The following is a 21,766-nucleotide window of genomic DNA, read 5'->3' as shown; positions in this document are numbered from 1 at the left end:
AACGCCACCTTTCCTGCTCCTCTGATGCTGCCTGGCCTGCTGTGTTCATCCAGCTCCACACCTTGTTATCTCAGACTCCAGCATCGGCAGTTCCTACTATCTCAGAGTTTGTAATGTGCTGTGAGTACAGACGGCACTATGACATCAATAGCATGTTTTCAATTCCCACACCTTCTGAGTTTACCATGAAGGTCCAGCCTTCTTAACGTCTCCCTTCACCAGAGGTGTAGTGACCCTCACATTAAACTCACCACCAATCTTCTATCTCTTGATCTCTCTAATGACACAGCAGACCTATCATGAATTTTACCTTTTACAAGCATCATGATAGCTCAAGACAGTATGATCTCTGGTTTGACAGGATGTTGATTAACTTCTCCGATTCAGTTTTGATTCATGAGAGCTCTTTGGATTAATTGCAGCTTGATAAGGCTCTGTTGTTTTCTAGACGAGGAAACGCCCACCAGAACAGGCAGATGGGGCTCAGCTTAGTGTCTCATCCAAAAAGCACCAGCTTTGAAGTAACAGCATTCCCTCAGTGCAACATTGAAATGTCAGCTTTGATTATGTACTCAAGACTTGTGGTGAGACTGGAACCCACAACCTTTGGAGTCAGAGATGTGATAAGGCGCTTTGAAAGCAAGCTAAGTATTTAACAACAGATCTGTTTTAGAGACTCTGGGACCATCAGTTCTGGTTGCTGTAAAAACATGGAACTGGTATACAGGGACAGGGATCCAGGTGAACAACAATTAGTTTTATAAGATGGTTTTGACTGTCCGCTCCTAGTTATACCCAGAAAGTGGCATTCAACCAGCAACCAACTTCTCTTTAATAATGGGCCACTTGGGATATTGAAGGGTTCAGCACAGGATAAGGGATAGCAATGACATGTGCACAGATTTTGACCGCAAATTATCAAATTTATTCAAATAAAACAAAATAAGAATTATTCAAAATACTGCGGATGCTGGAAATCTGAAACTAAAACAGAAAATGCAGGAAATTCTGCAGGTCTGACAGCCTCAATGGAGAAAGAAGCAGGGAGCTGAATTTTACAGTTTTGTTTGGCTAAGTGTGAATTCTATGAAGGGATTATTGCCATGAGGCCCAGTGCAATTTCTCGCCATATCGTACCAAACACACCGCATTAATGACCTACCCCATCCCTATGGTGTCCTTCACGTCCAATACTAGCCCCCTTTTACCACATGCATTCCCAGAACAATTTTCCACTCGCAGGATATTCGCTGAAAGACCAGTATCCCTGGCACCAACTTCAACAGGCAACTGTGAATGTAGACAAACACTGGCATTCCAAAGCTGCCCCGCTGGGTCAAGGGCAGAGTCATTGAAAGAAAAGATGGCACCGCGATTTTCCAACAGGATCCTGGTCAAGCTGTGTGGTCCAGAGGACAGGCATCTGCTTCTTGGAAGACTGACAGTGGAGGCAGTGCAACTAGACACTAGCAGCTTGGTCTGAGATTGCCACCAGGTCAGTGCAGTGTTAATGGTGCAGAAAAACGGCCAGCAGTGCCAAAAGAATATCTGTGACCTTCTCTGCTGTGCCAGGGTAAGTGCCACACACTTTTCTCTGCTTCCTTACACTCACTTACTATTGCACTCACCTCCCACCTAGGCTGAAGCTGTAGCACTCTCACTATTACTTGCAACACTTCCCCTTACCTGTTCTCCTCCACACCCAACCTCCCAAACCGTGAACCCTCTTGTGCTGTTTCCTCACTGCCTGTGAATCCCTCAGCACCTTTCCACCTCCTGCATCAGCACTAAGGACTGTGTCATCCACTTTCAATTCAAACAGTCGCTCCTTTTCTCTCATTCCAAGAGAAGAAAACCCACAATAGGGCAGAAAGGAGCTGAAAAGGGGGAGGAAGGGTCCCTAACATTCAACTATTCAGGACAGAATCCTACCATCACAGGGGAAAGCTGGGAGCACTCCTGTGGGGCTGCTGGGACATCCACATCCCACTAACTAAACCCATGCCATTCTGCATCCCACTCCAGCCTTCGTAGTAACCTTGCTGTCAGTCTTATTCACTGCACACCACTTCTAACCACTGGCCATGATGCTTTCTGTCTGTTGTGTTGGACAGGTACTGGTGGGATGTCCATTGTCTCTACGAGCAATGATTAGCATTGCCAGAAACCCCATCCTTGACCTCTGATGGAGACAGCATTGAGGTCTTGAAGGAAGCATTGGCACAGCTACCTCCTGCACCCACCTGACCAGCCCAGATACTGGCACCTTGGTGGGAACATTAGCATGAGAGAGTATGCGTACGCAATCTAGTGAGCACCTCACTGTGACAGCTCTGCTACTGTTGATGGTGGAAGAAATGCCCCAAACCCCAAACATTTGAAGGACCGCCAGAGGCCAAGCAACTGCTCAGCCCTGAAGAAGAGAGGACCCTGGAGTGTTGGAAATCAAGGACTTGGTTCTGAGCAACTTGGAGGCTCTTTCCAACCAGCAACAAGCTGGATGTGGCAGGCACCCACTCTCCCCAATGGCATTGTGGGTCAACCTACAGCACATGGACTGTAGCGTTCAAGAAGACAGTTCACCACCACCTTCTCAAGAGCAACTAGGGATAGGCAATAAATGCTGCCCAGCCACTGACACCCATGTCCCACAAGTGAACAAAAGAAATGCTTTGAGTTGGCCCATTAATAAGGCACTTAACAAGCTATTATTCTTCTTAAATAACAAATTGCCAGTGCCTAGTGAGGTACATATCTCACCACTCAGCAAAAGCATAGAAGTTGCCACCAAATGCTCCCAATGTTGAGATGACTGATTCTACCACAAATCCCACCGTAGCCCACGTCACTTAAATGCAAAAAGATTCCATCAGAGTTAACGTTTTGAGACCAGTATGAACCCAGATTTGAAGAAGAATCACGTCAGACACAAAATACTCCAAAGATACTGCCAGTCTGACCAAATTCATTCATCTTGGTTTTACAGCTTGACAAAGTTACAATTGAACTTCTAATCCCTGGTCTTTTAGCTACTACATTATTTGATATTCTCTTAACTTGCACTCAGCAAGGATTACTGCACGTTCCTTTTGTACAGTGTGAACAACTCATACAAGGCCGGTAGTTTGTCTGTTAGTCAGGTGGAACTAAGGCAGAAACAAACTCCAATATTTGGCAACTAGTTTTATTTCTATAGCCACAACTGCTCATAAATCGTAGACATCGAAGTCTACAATTTTATGTCTCTAGGTGACAGTCCTTAAAGGAGTGCTGAAGTTTGTTTTGGTCGCTCAAGCAAAACAATTCTGTGAATGCTGGTGGAAGATTAAACAAACAGCAGGAGAAAGAGAGACAACAAGGTGCAGGGCTGGATGAACACAGCAGGCCAAGTTCTGCAAATATCCCAAGCCTCAATAATGCGGGAGCTCAGCACATCAATGCAAAAGGAAAAGCTGAAACACTTGCAATAATCTTCAACCAGAAGTACAGAGTGAATGATCCATCTCAGGCTTCTTCATGGTCCCCAGCATGGCAGATGTCAGTCTTCATCCAATTCAATTCACCTCACTTGATATCAAGAAACAGCTGAAGGCACTGAGTACTGCAAGTGTTCTGAGCTCTGATGACATTCTGGCATTAGAACTGAAAACCTGTGCTCCAGAACTTGCTGCAGTTCAAAACAAGCTGTTTCAGTACAGCTAAAATTCTGGAATCTACCTGGCAAGTTGCAAAAGTACCAGTTAAGTACCATCCAAAAAAAATCAGGACACAACTACCATTTGTCTCCCCAGTTCCTGTTAGGAATGGGATGGAATAATGCCTGGATGAGTGCAGCTCCAACACCCAAAAAGCTTGATTACCATCCAGTATAAAGCAGTCCATTTGATTGGCATCACAACCAGCATCTTCAACATTCACACTATTTATAACCAATATACAATAAATGCAGTGTGTACCATCTGCAAGAAGAATGACTTCCACCTACCAGGACTCATTCAACAGCATCTTCCAAATGCATAACCTCTACCACCTAGAAGGACAGAGGGTAGCAGATGCATGGAACTACCACCACCTGTAAGTCACCCTCCAAGCCAGACATTAGCCTGACCTGGAACTTTTTCACTGTTTGTTCACTGCCACTGGGTCAAAGTCCTGGAATGCCCTTCTTGTCATCAGTGACGGTGTCCCTACACCCCAAAGACTTCAGTGTTTTGAGAATGCAGCTCACTGCAAAGCTGTTACAGGCAACAAGGAATAGGCAATAAATGTTGACTTGGCCAGCAACGATCACATCCCATGACCAAGTAGAAACAGTTTGGAATAGGTCTTCTCCCTGCTTGGATGTTTTGAAGCTGAATTGGAAGATGGATTGAAGGACACAGATTTATAACAGGAATAGAGTTCCAGAACCCAGTATTACCGATTTGACTGCTTAGTTTGATTCAGGTGCATCTACCTAAGAATTTGCAGATTTGACAATGACAGTGAGGTCCTCTTTGTTGTTACACTGACCTGTAACATTTACACCTGATGAGCGGATTTTACCATCAAAATGTTTGTCACCCCTGTCATCGAGCTGTGACAAGGTATAGCTCCAAGATCAGTTAACACAAGATACAGGGAGACAGCAGCAAGGTCACCGAATCTTCCTCCACTTTCATCAACACCATCAATGATTTCCTAATGGAACAAGAAATGGAGGATGAGCAATTGGTAGAGGTCTAGGGGATTACTAATGGTGCATATATCCAAGTGCCAGGATATGATAATGAGCAGTTAATAATCCCTAGAAATTCAGTGTCATCAATTTCCAAGCAGAGGAGGATTAGCCCACAAAATCATTTGGATTAAACCTGCTTACCAGGCAGTAGTTATAATTCTGTATTTTAATGGATGGTTTGTTTCTGGGATAGAATGAAGCTAAACGCTGACAGTGTAGAGAGAGTTTTAGACAGAAGCTGAATGCAAATTACTTAATCTATGCATTTCCCATGGGGATAAGGAACAGGTAGATGGTAGATAGCTACGAAGCCCCTAAGCTCTGGGTTCATTCTGTTCACCTCTCTGCCTCTCTACCGAACATCCCTTCCTTAGCTGACTCCTTAAGACTTACCTCTTTGACCAAACATTTAGTCGTCTCATCTTGGATCTTCTTTTGTCACTTCCTGTCATATTTTGCTTTTTAATCGAGTAATTTTGAACGTTTTATTACTTTAAAAGGCAATACATAAATTCAAATGCTGTTGTTTTTCATGGTAGTGATTATCCATTTCATCCTCCTTGGACTGACTGTTTAAATCTATGAAAGTTAAATGCTTCTGTCCACGGCTACACGAGTGATGTCAAATATTCTTTTCATTTCCATGGGAACTACACCTGAGTTTTTTGTTTGGAATATGAAGGTAGGAGAGGGACCTATATTAGATGACTAACCAACAGGCCTGGCCAGCAAGGCGTCATGTTATAATGCTTTACTATATTCAGCAGGAGAGTGAGGATAAATACTGGAATAATGGATGCTACCTGTGACCTTGGCAGATCCCTCTGGTGACACTCTTTACTTGATATTATTCAAAGTGACTTCTTGGTAGTTTGACAGAAAATGCATGGAGTCCTTTCTTGTTAACCGCTTGCACTTATGGAGCATATTTCATTGTCGAACGACATCAGAAGCGTTTCAGAGAAGTTTGATATGGATGCTGAGCAAAATATGAGACATAAGGCCTGTAAATGATAATGTGGCCCAAGTGAGGTTTATTAGAAGGGAATTGTCAAAGTGCAGAGGGACGGGAAGAGCTGGAGGAGTTTAGGGAGGGAATTCTAGAGAGGGAGGGGTGGGTAGGTGGGGGATGAGGGACTACATGACTGAAGGCACTGACAGCTAGAGTCAGAGGAATGCTGAGATGAGAAGGGTGGAAGTGGTGGGGCTACGTTTTTTGTCAGATGCAGGGGTCCCACTGCTGAAGCAAAAATGATCATGGGCGGGAGGGAAGCTGTGGTTATGGAATTCAAGCCCATATTTTTCACAACTGTTTTTCACCAGCTGCAACTGGTTGCTGCCAGAGCTGCTGCTCTATCAAAGAGCACCCAGAATAGTGGACACTCCATATTAAAGCTCTGCAAGGTCACTGGGGTTCACCTGCAGGTCTCTCCATGGGCAGAGTGCCCCTGCAAGTACTGGTAGGTTCCATCTCAGGCGGGACGAGGCTGTTAAATGGTCAGTTAAGTAGCTCCATTGGGACATAGGTGGGCAACATGCCTGCCACCTTTCCCACCTCTGGCACAATGCACTGCGGCAGGAAGGTGACCTTTTGCTGTTTGCACCACCTCATCCCTCCGGTTTTCCCACCTGCCAGCCAGTCCTCAAAGGCCTGATATCAAGAAGACCACACTCACTGTGTCTTGCAGTTTCAAAACCGGGAACTTCTTTGCTCTTTATTCTTTATTCGGAGAGGCAATGGCCTAGCAGTATTATCGCTGGGTTGTTAATCTAGAGACCTTTATTCAGAGATGGCAGATGGTGGAATTTCAATTCAATCAATATCGTTAATTAAGAATCTAATGATGACCGTGAACCCATTGTCGATTGTCAGGAAAACCCATCTGGTTCACTAATGTCCATGAGGGAAGGAAACTGCCATCCTTACCCAGTCAGGCCTACATGTGACTCCAGACCCAGAGCAATGTGATTGACTCTTAACTGCCCTCTGGGCAATTATGGGCAACAAATGCGCCTGGTCAGTGACACCCTCATCCCGTGAATGAATAAAAAAAAAAATTCATTCACAGGATGAGGGCGATGCTGGGTAGGCAGCATTTATTGCCCATCCCTAATTACCCAGAGGGCAGTTAAGAGTCAACCACATTGCCCTGGGTCTGGAGTCACATGTAGGCCTGACCGGGTGAGGGTGGCAGATTTCCTCGAATGACATTAACGTACCAGATGGGTTTTTCTGACAATAGGCAATGGATTCACAGTCATTATTAGAATCTTAATTCCAGATATTTATTGGATTCAAATGCCACCATCTGCCGTGGCAGGATTCAAACATGTGTCCCCAGAAAATTATCTGGGCTTCTGGATTAACAGTCCAGTGATAATACCACTAGGCCATTGCCTCCCTTATAGGAGAACGTGTCCAAGTGAAAAGATGTCATTGAACGTAAACCACATAAGTGATTACACCTTTATGTCTGCAACTGTATATTTAACCAGGTCAACATCAATCTTACACACCCTCATCCTGCCTTCCATCGATTTTTTTTTTTAACAAACTGTCCAATTGCTTCTTAATAGAATTAATGGACTTTGTTTCAGTAATGGTTTGAGGAGAGAGCTCCACATTCAAACCATTGTGTTCTTGTGGTCAGGACCCACTTCATGTCACTGAGAGACTAGGGAATGTTTCAGACAATGGAGGCAAGTAAGTCAGAGACAAGCCAGAAGGCCAACCTAGAGCATATGACAACTGAGGTATGAAGGAAGGCCCAAGAAACTTGGGCTTTTCCACTTTTGATGTGTATGGGAAAAAATTATCCAGAAATTGTGTTGAACCAAAAGATGGAGGAAGATAAAGGAACATAGATTCAAACTAGTAAAAAGCAGCTTTATGTGTAATATTGATATATTTCGTTCATGCAACACGATCAATAGGTAGAATATACTTCCAAATAGAGCAGTGGAGACAAAAAACCCTGGTGGCATTTAAGAAAGGATCAGATGTCACATAGAAGGACTTGCATGGTCTGCTGTAGAGACAAGCTTAGATGAGCTTGAGTGACCTCCTTGTGCACATTTATCTTTTGATCTTGATTTGTCACAATGATGTGCAAGGACAAGTATATTTTGTTTCAGCTCAGGAGAGGAGTTTGGTACAATAGAAGATCATTTCCAACAGTGATTTTACTGACTGATCTGAAGATTAGGATCTCTATTCTAATCAGAACTCAGCTTTTTAACCTCAGGAAGCTCATTCAGTTATAATGGGATACACCAACATTCGACAACTAAACATTGATTAGAATCAAGCCTCTGACCTTTTTCAGTCTAATAGCAGAACTCTCACTGAAAGTAAGAAGTGTTATAAAGCATTCACTTGAAGTGTGAAACAGCATTTGATGTTGAGTCATGGGTCGAGATTTGATGGAGATGAGATATGTCAATGTCAGAATTTTGACATGATCTGCACAAACGTTCTTCTGTATAATTTATATAAATATATTAAGTTTGCATAAATATATAAATTCCTCAGGAGGTCCTCATCATTCGCTTGGATTGAATCCGATCAATGGATTCAATAGATCACCTATTCACTTAGTATTTGTAGCTGTCACAACCAAGCAAGTTCTCTTTCCTCTCAATAAAGGCATTTTGACACCATATAAAAGATTACAACACAAGATAGGGGCTCACAGAGTTGGGGATATTACATTTGGCATGAATAGGCGATCAGTAAGCAGGAAAAGGAAGAAAGTAGCACCAAGCAGGCATCTTCAGGTTGGTGGCTATTATAAAGGATCAGCACTGGGACTTCAGCCGTTCGCAGTCTATATTAATAACAAATGGTGAAGGAACTGAGAGTGACGTATTCAAGTGTTCTGCTTGTAAAAAGCTAGGTGAGGCAGTAAACTGTGATGAAGACACAAAATTGCTGCAGTAGGATGTTACAAAGCACAGCTCTGTGAATGCTAGAGATCTGAAATGAAAACAGAAAATGCTGGAGCAGTTGTAGACATTTGCAGAGAGCAAAAAGAGAGTGAAAGGTTTGAGTCCGATATGACTCTTCTGCAGGTTGAAGAAGCTTGTGAAGTGGTGGTGTAAGCTCGAGGGGCCAAATGGCCTTGTCCTGCTTCTATTGTTTTTGTCCTTTTGTTTGGATGTTCTCAGTAGTTCAGTATAATCAAGGCTGAGATTAATAGATGTGAGTGAAAGAGAATGAATGAATATGGGAATTCGGCAGGAGAGTGAAGTGGAGATCAAAAATCAGCATGTTCTTCTTGAATGACAAAGTGAGCTCAACAGATCTTGAGGCCTAATCTTTCCATTTCCAAAAGATGTTTATCCAGGTAGCACATTGGCTGTTGTTGAAGAATCCTTGGTGTCAACAGTAAGTATGTCCCCAAGTTATCAACATGCCAGGTTATCAAAACTAGAGCATTGTTGAAGCAGGCTGACTCAGCCATTGAATTAGTAAAAATAGTTGAATCAATTTCCAACTTCCATCACTTGGTTGTCTTAGTTTAGATGCAAAGAGACTCGAAAGAATGACTACTTCCTTCACCTGGCCAAAAGGAGGGTTTCTTTCCATTCTGTGGTGTCTGTGAACGAAAAGTTCATGTTTATATAGCACTGTTCACAACTTCAGGGTTTTATCTACAACAAATAAACTGCAGCAGTTCAAGAAGGCAGCTCACCACCACCTTCTCAAGAGCAGCTGGGGATGGTCAATAACTGGTGGCCTAGGTAGCAACACCCGCGTCTCATGAGGGAAATTTAAAAAAAACGATCTTTATTGATTGGCACAGACTCAAAGGCCTGAATCATTAGAATCTATACAGTGTGGAAGCAGGCCATTAAGCCCAGTGAGTCCACACCAACCCTCTGAGAAACATCCCACTCAGACCCACCGCCCCTATTCTGTAACCCTGCATTTCCCATTGCTAATCTACTGAACCTGCATATCGCTGGACATTATGGGGCAATTTAGCATGGCCAGTCCACCGAGCCAGCACATCTTTGGACTGTAGGAGGAAACCCATGCAGACACAGGGAGAATGTGAAAACTCCACACAGACAGTCCTACCCCATGGTGGGTTGGCAATGCTAACCACTGAACCACCATGCCACTGTGCATAGCCTCCTTTCGTGTTGTAAGTGTAAATGAGCCTATAATGTTACCCCACAGTCGCACATAGGTATCTATGATGATATACATAGGAGTAAAAGGGCCCTTTATGGTGCAGTGATAATGTCCTTACCTCTAGGCCAGGTGGCCTGGGTTCAGGTCCTACCACCTCTGGAGCTATGTAATAACATCTGAGCTGAGTGATTTGGAAAACTTCCAACACGTTTTAGTAACAACATTCCAAACTAATGCATTGTCTGTGTTATTCCATTATGGAAAATTAAAGAGGATTTTGGAAATGAAAGCAACAAGCTGGGATTGTTTCTTTCTTCCAAGACATAGCAGCCCAATGGAGCTTCCACTTATTAATTACCGATCCATTTTCCCATGCTTTATTTCAATCTCTATTCATTTATAACATTTTATAATTTTTGCATGCACAAAATAACAAACCACACTTCCTTGTGCCAGTGGAAAGTTTAAATGGAGTTTAAAAAGGTAATCCCCAAATTAATAGCTATTGTGAGTGTTTGAAAACCTACTAACATTGATCCAGTATTGAACCATGCAAAAGAAGTAACACTTTAGATGTATGGTTAACATTAGAGAAACTGATTTGTTGTGACAACAATTTAGTTTCACACTGATCTGCTCAGTAGTAATGCTTTCTCATGCCCTTCGGAAGTTTTCACTGCACAGCCTCAGAATAAAGACAGCTAAGCATTTGTTGTCATAGATTGGATTGACATTCCAAGAAGATTGCTCTTGCTCACTTGAAATACTTTGGCCTGGAGAAACACTCACCCCGTTTCATCAACCTTGCCTCATTAATTACCTACCATACCCCTATAGCATTTCTCAGACCCAATTTCCGTCACACTGTACCATTCCTGGCACACTCCCCACTCAGTGGATATCTGTCAAAACATTGGCATTCCCTGTGGCTGTCATCTTTAAAAGAACAGCAATGTGGAAAGAAGGTTAATGACCTTCTAACTCTGCCAGGGTAGAGTGCCAGAATTTTCCGTCCAATATCTCCACACTCGCTCTATCTCTGCTACTGCACACAGCTCCCACCAAGGCGAATGCTCTGCCACTTATCGCTTGAGTCACCTTCTCTCACTCACCACTTTCAAAAACCACTAACCCTGCATGGCCTCTGCACTGCTTCCCCCTCAGTCCTTTAGTACATCTCACCAACTTACCCTCATCTGCACCAGCACTGACAGCTGTGCCAGCCAATGTAATCTCACTCATTTCCCCTCTTTCTCTCACTGCAGGAGAATATAGCCAGTGGGAGGGTAGAGACAGCCTGTGCATGTGAGGGAGCAGGGGTGGTGCCTGATATCTGTTTCTTCACCCCCTACGAGAACGGAATCCTGGTCCTTCCATGAAAAGGCCAAGACCCGTCCTGTGGTGATCTATGTCCCACCAAACAAGTAAGAAACACCCTCCATTCGACTGCATCTCTCACGTTAATGCTGCAGTCAGTCACAATCATTGCACAGCAATTCTAACCCAGTGAGTGCAGTCCTTTCACTCTCTTTGGTCTTAAAGGTTCTTTCCAACCTCCCCACCCTGCTCCCTCAGACACACCTTCTCGAACCTCCGAGGATGAGGGTGCCGAGGTTTCAGAGGAAGTGCCAGCAAGGCTGGCTCCCGCAAACCCCACTAGCCCAGATACTGAGCTTCGGGTGGCACGATAGGCATAGGCAGTGTAGGAGCACAATCTGGTGAGTACCTCACAGTGACAGCTCCTCTGCTGTCCAAGGAAGAAACATCCCAAGCCACAGAGGAGGTACCCACTCAGCCCCAGGCAGGAGAGGACCCAGTTGTATTGATAATCAGAGACTTCATTCACAGGGAGGAGCATCGGCAGCAGATGGGCATGTATCGCACAATGGCCTAGAAGCTGCAGAAGAGTTGAGTGAGCACCTTTCTGTCTCCGTGGGCAGGTTGGCAGCTGCCATGGAAAGCCAGGCACAGCGTCCTTGGGGGCTTTGGAGAAGGGGCAAACCCCTGCACTTCATTGCCCCAGAATTTGGCCCTAAGGAACGAAGGCATATCATGTGAAAGACTCAAACCTTGCCCGGAGACATGGTGCCCCTCCTCGCAAGGAGACAGGGTGGCACTAGGAGGACCCCCAGCAACAGATAGTAGTACACACACACACACACACACACACACACACACACACACACACACAGTCTCCCCATCAAACCTCCAGAGCCAACAGTTTGAATGGCTAAGCATGCTCCCAGCTGCAGAAGCAGGGACTACACTAAGACGCATCATGAGGGAAACAAGAAAACCTATTTAGGACATTTTGGTGGCACAGGTGAAAATGACTTGTTTATCACTGTGTCCGATGGCCAGGGATGAAGAAGTCTGTACATTACCTGGGCCTGTGACCAATGTTCTTTCACTTTAAAAACCGTCTGATCAGTGTTTGCTACAGCTCCCTCCCTCACAGATCAAGGCATTTATCCTGTCCATACTTAGTGTGCTTGCAGCCATATTGCTTAGTGTAGGTATGAGATTGATGTAGCACATTGCACGATGAAGTGAGGCGTGTTTCACAGCATGGTATCTTGCCTTGTGTGTGTGACTGCACTTATTAGCAGGGCAAGGTAAAGCAAGGCAGGGATGTGGTGAGCTCAAAGGTAGGTGCTCAGTAACCATGCAAGCGTTCCAGAGATGCTGCTTAGTCCAGTCTAGGAGCTGGATGTCCCATCTCTGCGGGTAAAGTGACCCGTAGCAGCCACTCTGTTAGTTACCAGTGTGTCCTGCAATGCAAGCCTGTGGTGCCAGTGTACACTGCCAGTGTTGTGGAGAAGTGCCAGGATGGTCACGATGGGTTGACAGATGCTAGATGATGATATATGTGGACGAGGGGTGCATGTGCCTGGTGCCTGGTCGCTCGTGCCATGGGCTGTTGTACAATTGAGGGTAACATGGATACCACCTGGAGCAAGCTGCAAGCTGATTTCACCAGGTACCCGCTGTTGTCTCCTCGCTGAGTTTTCCCAACATTGATCTTGTTTGGCTAGTTTGGTAAGACTGAAGGCTGAATGTTAATGAGATGAGCTGTGTCATTAATGAGGCATTTAATGAGCCTCGATCCCCATCAATTGGCAACTCCTCATGGCCGAGTGAGAATCTCACCGTGCCATGTGTGAAAGGCATGAAAGATGGAGTAGGAAGATTTTGATGTTGAGATGGGCCTCGCCAGAATTCTTGACCGATTCTACTACACATTTCAGTATCGCCCAAATCGCTCCGATCCCTAAGATTTTCATTTTCAAATCCCTCCATTTCTTCCTCCTCCTCTTTCTATCTCTGTAACCTTCCCCCAAGCCTCCTAGATCTTCACATGTCAGACATGCTATATTTTGCATATTGTTGGTTTTAATTGGTCTATTCTTAGTGTCTGTGCTTTCAGTTGACTCGACCCAAAGTTCAGGAATCCCGTCTTAACTTCTCAGCATCATTCTCCTTCTTTAGAAGGACTAAAACCTAACTCTTTGACCTGGCTTTTGAGACATGAATTTATAACTCCTTTTGTGGCTATTTGATCACGCTTCTAATTACATTTCAATGCAATATTGTTGCAGCATTAGGCTGCATACCAATCACAAGATAAATTTAATACGGTGTGATATCCAAAATGCAGCTGACTTGTGATAAGGATTATGAAATCCATAAGTGATTTCTCTTCCCAGCAAAAATAGAATACAGTCAGTTGTACTTCCACAACACAGCATTTGATCCCCAGGTGCCTCTTGAACATGCTTAAATCGACAAGCAGTGGACTTAATATCACTGAAGCCAGTCGGGAAATCAAACCACAAATCATCGAAAGATATTCACCAGAAATAATGTGCTGCCAATCCGTGGAGAAAGAGTGCACCAGACGTGAGATTTCAGGAAGCTTTATCAAGCCAAATGTCACACAGCAGATGTGGAAACTAAGCAACAGATCATCAGAGCTGGATCAGTGTCAAGATTAAAGTTCAGCAAGAAACAGCAAAACCACAGACCATTCTGACCGTTTGTGTTGTCATCCTTCAGATGAGGTGTTCCATTGAGGACATTTATGCCCATTTGGGTGAAGCGACAAGTCGCACAGCACTTTACACAGAAAGCAGATCGACCTGATGTTAGACGCCTAAGTCAGTAGATTGTGATTTGCAGCCCAACTCGAGAGATACAGTCTAAACTGACACTCCAATGGAGAACTGGGAGGTGCTGCATTGTCAGACTCACTGTCCTTTAGGTGCAATGCTAAAACGAAGCCCTGTCTGCTTGCTTGGATGAATGTATGCAAAAATTTCCACTAAATCAGAAAAGAGCAGGAGAGTCCTCCCTAGGGACATTGACCATTAGCTATTCCTCAACCAAAATCATCAAAATAGTTTGTAGGAGCATGCTGTACTCAAAATGGTCACTGCATTGGGTCACATTCCACCAGTAATTACTTACTTCACAGGTTTTAATAAGACCATGATAAATAAGAGCAGGAGTGGGCAATTTGGCCACATGAGCCTGCTTTGTGATTCAGTAAGATCATGGCTGATCCGATATCCCTCAGGTCAACTTTCCTACCCTTTCCGCATAGCACTTCATTCTCCAACTGAACAAGAATCTAACTATATCAGCCTTATACCCGAGGACCCTGCCCCACAACTCTCCGTGGCAAGGAATTCCAAAGACTCACAACCCACTGAGAGAAGAAATTTCTTCTCATCTCAGTCTAAAGTTGGTGCCCTTTAATTCTGAGACTATGCCCTCTGTTCTTTGACTCTCCCATGAGGGGAAACATCCTCTCAGCATTTACCATGTTAAGCCCGTTAAGAAATGGTATCACTTGTCCTTCTTCTAAATTCTAATGTGTAGAGCCCCAACCTGTTTAATCTTTGCACATAAGTCAATCCCTCCATACCAGGGATCATCCCATGAACCTTCTCTGAACTGCCCCCAATAAAATGACACCATTTCTTAAATAAGCGGCCAAAACTGCCCTCAGTACTCCAGATGAGATCTCACCAGCACCTTGTAGAGTTGCAGTAAGTCTACCCTAATCTTATACTCCAACCCCCTTGAAATAAGAGCCAACATTCTGTTAGAGAAATAGCAAGAACCGCAGATGGTGAAGTCAGATATTGACAAAGTATGGAGCTGGAGGAACACAGCAGGCCAGGCAGCATCAGAAGAACAAGAAAGCTGACGTTTCGGGTTAGGAACCTTCTTCAGAAATGGGGAAGGGGAGGGGACTCTGAAATAAATAGAGAGGTGGGAGATCCACAGAGGTCTTTCTGGAGGGAGGAGGGTAACTTCTTCAAGGTAGGCATCCCCTCCTTTTATTTTATGGTAATAATTAGCCCCATCACTAACTTGCAAGCCTATTTTCTCCTTTAACATTTTTTTAAAATTTTCATGCAACTGAACCCACACCCCCAATATTTAGTGTAAAGTCCTAGGAAGATCCCCTGAGAAGTTGTGATCATGACGTGATAGAATTTAATATTCATTTTGATTGGCTGTGAAGCCCTTTGGTTTGTCCTGGGGTTGTGAAAGACCTGTTATTATTGTGGTGTTTCTTTCTTCACCAGTGAAATTGTTGTCATAATGGTGGGTGCCAACAAAAGGACAAAACCTATTGCACATTCTAAAATGAAATTATTAAGTATTAATGAGTTAGTCATTCAGCTGCAATAGTCATCATGAAATAATGAGATCCAGCTATAAATCTCTAACAAATCAGGATATGTGCAGCCTGCACAGGAACAAATCATACTGCAGGTAGTGCTGTAAATAATAACATTCATTTAGGCAGCAGAAAAGCATGTCCTCAAATGTGGACCAGTTCAAGTTAGTGCTGATTCTAGTTTTTTTTGTTTAAATCAACCTAATCAGATATGTTGTAATACATCTGTGGAGCAGATGGGATTTGAACCTAGATATTCCTGACCCAAAGGCAGGAATGTTACCACTTTGTCACAAGGGGCCTTAGTGCTCAGTTTAGGGGCTGGACTTTATATATGTATGTATATATCCATCCATCCCTCCCTCCCTCCATCCATCCATATATATCATGGTGGCTCACTGGTCAGCACTGCTGCCTCATAGCACCAGTGACCCAGGCTCAATTCCAGCTTCTGGCACCTGTCTGTGTGGATTTCCTCTGGGTGCTCTGGTTTCCTCCCATGGTCTAAAGATCTTCAGGTTAGGTGGATTGGCCATGCTGAATAGTTCCATAGTGTGTAGGTTAGGTGAATTAGCCATGGGAAATGCATGGTTTCAGGGATAGTGTTGGGGGTGGGCCGTGAGTCTGGATGAGATGCTCTTCAGAGAGACTCAGTGTGGATGTGTTGGGCCAAATGGTCTGTTTCCATGCTGTAGGGGTTCTGTTCTGTTTGTCAGAGATGGTTTTATACACCTTTGAACTTTTTCTCCGCACTACCAAGTCACCAGAGTTACTTTTTAAAAACTCTTTCTCCACTACCAAATCACCCTTGTTTCTGAATGAAAGATTTACATGCACAACCCCCAGGAAAGGTTAGGAGTGAGGGAGAGGACTAAATTAAAATGGGGGCTGGACTCTAAGCATCTACTGGTGCTATGAATCACCAGGTAGCCAGTTAACCTGGATAAAATGGTCATAATACCCTGAAAATGCTAGATCTTGTCTGTTCTTGGAAGCTAAGAGACTCAGGCTTGGTTTGTACTTGAACAGGAGACTGCTTGTGAGTGCTAAGAAAAGGAGTAGGCCATTCAGTCCCTTGATGCTGTTCCACCATTCAATTAGATCACAGCTCATCAGTATGTTAACTCCACTGATCTGCCTTAACTCCATATCCCTTACCCAACAAAAATTGCATTTAAGGTAGATAAGAGGAGCTTTTGTAGTGCAGTTGTAGCATCCCTATCGCTGAGCCAGGAGGTGTGGTTTCAAATCCCACCTGCTCCAGAGATGTGCAATAATATCTCTTAATCAGCAAATACCACAATCTGGATAAGCTCTCTTTAAAGCCAGTTGAGGAAGGCAGCATGGGACATTTCAGATAATAGCCAGATTCGCAGAGCTGTCAGGAACCAGGCAGCCTGCGTGCAGGAGTGGCTCATGACCACACTGTGGAGGGACTCCATCTCCATCTTCACCTGCAAATCCATGGCCTTGCTACAAAGCCCACTTTCTTGAAACAATTTGGAAAGAAGGCACCTCCATTTTGAAGCACATGCTCCCTCACTTACCTACGGTCACACCCTATTGCACTTGCTTTCAGTCTGGAAGGCTTCTGAGTGTCCCTTTCAGCTTTGAGAGTCTCTAACTGGATGGCTAACTTGTCCGCTGGCCATTATTTCCCAAATCTGAGAACAAACAATCTTTTTCTGGCGAAGTGCAGGTTTGTTTTGAACCTTTTGAACCTGATGGTGTGGGTCAGAAGCCCACAGGGAAAAATCCTGTCGCAGTGATATTATTCTCAAATGGAGTTATCAGCCTATTATTACTAGCCTGGTATCTGACCGACACTGCACCACATACTGATCCCGATATCTAATATGGAAAGGCACGTCCTCCAGTACTGTGACTAAATTAGACAAGCAAGCTGGTGTTTTTGATGAATGGAAGGCCTGTTTGTTTACTTGGCCTACCCACAGCTCAAGCTATGCAGTCCAACATCAAGATTACAGTAAACAACATCAATGAAACAGCATTGGTGGTTGCTATTTATAGTGAATTCTTTCTCATCTTCAACAGTACAAGGAAGCCAAGGGGCATGCAGGTCAAACTGGTCACAACTGTGTTATTCCCCTGGTCCAATGTCATTGCAACGTATCATTTCCTTTCTGGAAGAAAATTGAGATCAAATTAAAAGACCTGATTTACAGTGATTTATTTAGGCGTGCAGAAAATCCTTGGTGTCTAATGTTTACTAATTGCCCTCAAGCCTAACAGTCCCAGTGATATAAGTCTTTCTGTCGATATGTAAGCAACAAAACAATTAAGTATCAATAGACATGACAGAGCAACTCATTATTCCTGGAGTCCTGGCCAATATTTATTCCTCAATCAAAATTGCTAAAGCAAATTATTTGATCGTTATCTCATTGCAATTGGTAGGGGCTTCCTGTGAGTTTCTTGTATTGTGTTATTTCATAGCTTGTACTTGGGTTCAGGACAGACGGGTAAAGGAGAAAACAAAACCAACAACTGTCATCAGGCTGAGACTTCAAAGTAACACAATTTATTATGCAGTGAAACTGAGAATAATAGGGAACACAAATGGAATGTTGGACCTTATTTAATGGAGGATAAAAAGGGGGAGGTTTTGCTAATACTGTGCAAAACTAAGTAAGGCACTGGTGAGACCACAGCCGGAATACTGTGAACAGTTGTGGGCCGCTTATAGAAGGAAAGATATGCCAACAATGGAGGCAATCCACAGAAGGTTCACTAGATCCCAGGTATAGAAAGGTTGTCTTATGACGAAAGGCTGAGCAGATTGGGCCTATACTCTCTTATGAGGAAAGGTTGAGTAGATTGGGCCTGTACTCTCTAACGAGGAAAGGTTGAGTAGATTGGGCCTGTACTCTCTAACGAGGAAAGGTTGAGTAGATTGGGCCTGTACTCTCTAACGAGGAAAGGTTGAGTAGATTGGGCCTGTACCCATTGGAATATAGAAGAATTAGAGATGACCTTATCAAAGCTTAAAAGATTCTCAGGGACTTGACAGGGTAGATGTGCAAAGGTATTCCCCTCCTGTGGGAGAATCTAGAACCAGAGGGCATAATGTCAGAGTAAGGAGTCACACCTTTAGAACAAAGATCAGGAGGAATTTCTTCTCTCAGAGACTTGTAAATTCTTAAAAGAGAGAAGGTGGGGAACAGGGAAGGGACGTGAGAAAAGGCTTGAGTGTTGACCGTGAACAAAGAAATGGTTGTCTTCCAATGGCCAAGAAAGAGATAAGGGCAGGGTTAAATTGCATGTGTGTCAATGCACAGAGCATAGTGAATAAAATTGGGGAACTGGAAGTAGAAATGCTTGAGGGCAAATAGGGTTATGGTAATTGTTGATTTTAATGACCTTCCCGTAGACTGGGAAGAAGGTAGAGTGTGGGACATGGAAGGGGAGAACTTCCTGCACTGCGTGCAGGAGAACTACCTGGAACAGTATATTTCCAGTCCTACCAAGCAGGATTCTATACTGGATATGGTCCTAAGAAATGAGGCAGCCGAAGTGGAGAGTGTCAGAGTGGGTGAGCATTTGGGGAATAGTGATCTTAATACAATAAGGTCCAATATTAAGTAGGAAAAGGATACAAAGGATTAAGATCCCAGACTGAAAAATGGCAGATTTTAGGGGTCTTAAAGTTGAATTGGAGCAGGTTGATTGGAATACATTTGCTGGATAAAACATTGGATGAAAAATTGGTGCCTTTCAAAAGAGAGATAAATAGGGTACAAGCTACGTACATATCAATGAGAAATAAATATGGGGTATCCAAACCTATAGTATCCTGAATGACTGAGGATATTGATGAGAAAATAAGAAAGATAAAGAAGGCATATGATGCATCGCAGAAGGATAATAGCAATAGAAATTGGGAAGAGAATTTCAAATGCAGGAGTGAGGCCAAGGCCAGAGTAAGGAAGGTTAAGAGGAACCTTGCAGGAAGGATGCCCAGACTGCACTAAAACAAATCTTAAAAAAATCTTCAAATACATTAACAGTAAATGATTAGTGAAGGATAGAGTGGTAACCATAAGAACCAAACAGAGTAAGCTGCTTACTGAAGCAAAGGATATGGCAAAGGTACTAAATGAGTATTTTGCTTCTGTCTTTACCAAGTTAGAAAATGCTGACAGTTGACCATTAAAAATATGGGTGTTGAGCAACTGAGCCCTAAAAATCTGCCCTTTTCCAATCTGGAATCTTAATCCTTGACTGATAGTAATAGATAAAGAAGAGGTGCTACAATTGCTGCCAGCACTCCAGGTAGAGAAGTCACCAGACCCAGATGAGATGCATCCTGGATTGCTGAGAGAGGTAAAGGAGAAAATTGCAGTGCCATTGACGGAAATTTTAAAGGCCTTTCTGAACACAGGATGAGAACCAGAGCACAGAAGGCTTGCAAATGTGACAATGTTATTTAAGAAAGGAACAAAGGATAACACAGGAAACGACAGGCCTGTCAGTTTGACATCAATAGTAGGAATACTGATGGAGGCCATAAACTCAGAGAAAAAAATGCATTAATACTAGACAGTCAATGTTGCTTTGTCAAGGGCAGATTGTGTCTGACAAATTTAATTGACTTCTTTGATGAGGTGGCATAGGCATTAGATGAGGGTAGTGCTGTGGATGTTGTATATTTGGACTTTCAGAAAGCGTTTGATATGGTGCCATGTGGCAGTTTGGTTAGCAAATTAGAAATGTTTGAGTTGGATGAGTCCTAGGCAGCATGGATTAGAAGTTGGTTCAAAAATCGGAAACAGAGGGTAGGTATAGATGAGCATTTCTCAGATTGGAGATGTGTTGAAAGTGGTAGCTCTTCAGGGATCGGTGTTGGAACCTTGCTTTTTCTGATTTATATAAATGATTTTGAAGATGGGTGCTGAGATGATACTAAACCAGAGAGAATATTGAATTGTGAGGATGATGCTGAGTGACTTCAGAGCAGACACCTGGCAGACGAGTTTCAATGCAGAGAAATGTATGGGACTGCATTTTGGTAGATGAACCACAGAGAGACAATAAAAGCTCAATGGTACAGCTTTGAGGGGAGTGCAAGAGCAGAGGGACTTTGGGGTTCACGTGCATAATTCTCTGTGTGGATTCCATAGGAGGTTTCAAAAGAAAGCTGGATATATATTTGAAAGTGATGAATTTAGAGGGCAATGAAGATAGGGCTGGAGAACGGAACTTGCTGGGTAGCTCTTTCAGGAGCCAGTACAGACATGATGGTCAAATGGCCTTCTTCTGTCCTGTAAAATTAAATGATTTCAACACTCCATTTTCTTCTTCACTGCCTGCTATACCTACATGCTTGCTTTCAGCAACTGGTGTGCAGGGACCCACATCTCATTGCACCACCCACTCTCCCAATCTATCATCATTTAGACAAGAATCTGCCTTCTGGTTTTTGCTACCAAAATGGATATACTCTGAATTCAAAATGAATTTGTTTAATTCAATTTTCACCATCTGCCATGGTCAGGATTCAAACTTGGATTCCCAAAGCATTACCTGGGCTTTCTGAATTAATAATCCAGCAATAATACCAATAGGCCATTGCCTCCTTAATTCTTGAGAATTCAAGAGAGGTTTCTAAAAAACTATATTTGTGTGACAAGAGACGATCTTCCTAACTGCAATCCAATTGGGATTTTTCCATTTGTTACGTTCACAATCCAAGACTTTTGGATCACATATAATCGCATTTATTCAAATAATGTGATACTCACTCATCATTTGCTGTCAGCACATTACTTGCCTTTTTTTATTTGCTGTTGCATCAGCTGCTGCAAAAACACCTCCTAAAACATTATTTTCAAAGTACTGCCTTGCTACACTGATTGAAATCCATTTCAAATTATTGACACATTGGTTAGCTGTACCTTAAGCCCCTGCAAAATTCCTCTTGCTAAGGGAAGAGGGTAGTGTGATAAAGAGATTATGAAGTCAATTCATTTGGCATACAGCAATCACAGCAGAACAGTGAAGGAAAACAGTACAGACTATATATCCAGATTCCCCAGTGTTTTCTTAAGTTCAGTGAAGCAATCACCCCTGTTTCTGCAGCAAGTACATAAAATGGCACATATGCCCAGGAGATAACAAGGTGTAGAGCTGGATGAACACAGCAGGCCAAGCAGCATCAGAGGAGCAGGAAAGCTGACGTTTCGGGCCTAGACCC

At 43.4% G+C, this 21,766-nt stretch overlaps 1 protein-coding gene across 1 annotated transcript in view; it reads left to right on the top strand.

Moving 5' to 3' along the window:
- The window catches only part of LOC125483322 (gamma-aminobutyric acid receptor subunit gamma-3), a 548,041-nt gene that overhangs the window by 324,770 nt on the left and 201,505 nt on the right, over positions 1-21,766 (top strand). Inside the window, exon 10 of the mRNA XM_048598107.1 lies at positions 18,225-18,234. Coding sequence (XP_048454064.1) covers positions 18,225-18,234 — 10 coding nt within the window. The remainder of the gene's footprint in view (positions 1-18,224; positions 18,235-21,766) is intronic.

The sequence above is a fragment of the Rhincodon typus genome, chromosome 6 (assembly GCF_021869965.1).
Source record: "Rhincodon typus isolate 14 chromosome 6, sRhiTyp1.1, whole genome shotgun sequence".
Classification (NCBI taxonomy): domain Eukaryota; kingdom Metazoa; phylum Chordata; class Chondrichthyes; order Orectolobiformes; family Rhincodontidae; genus Rhincodon; species Rhincodon typus.
The sequence above is the reverse complement of the archived record's forward strand: the minus strand, read 5'-3'. Positions and strand labels throughout refer to the sequence as shown.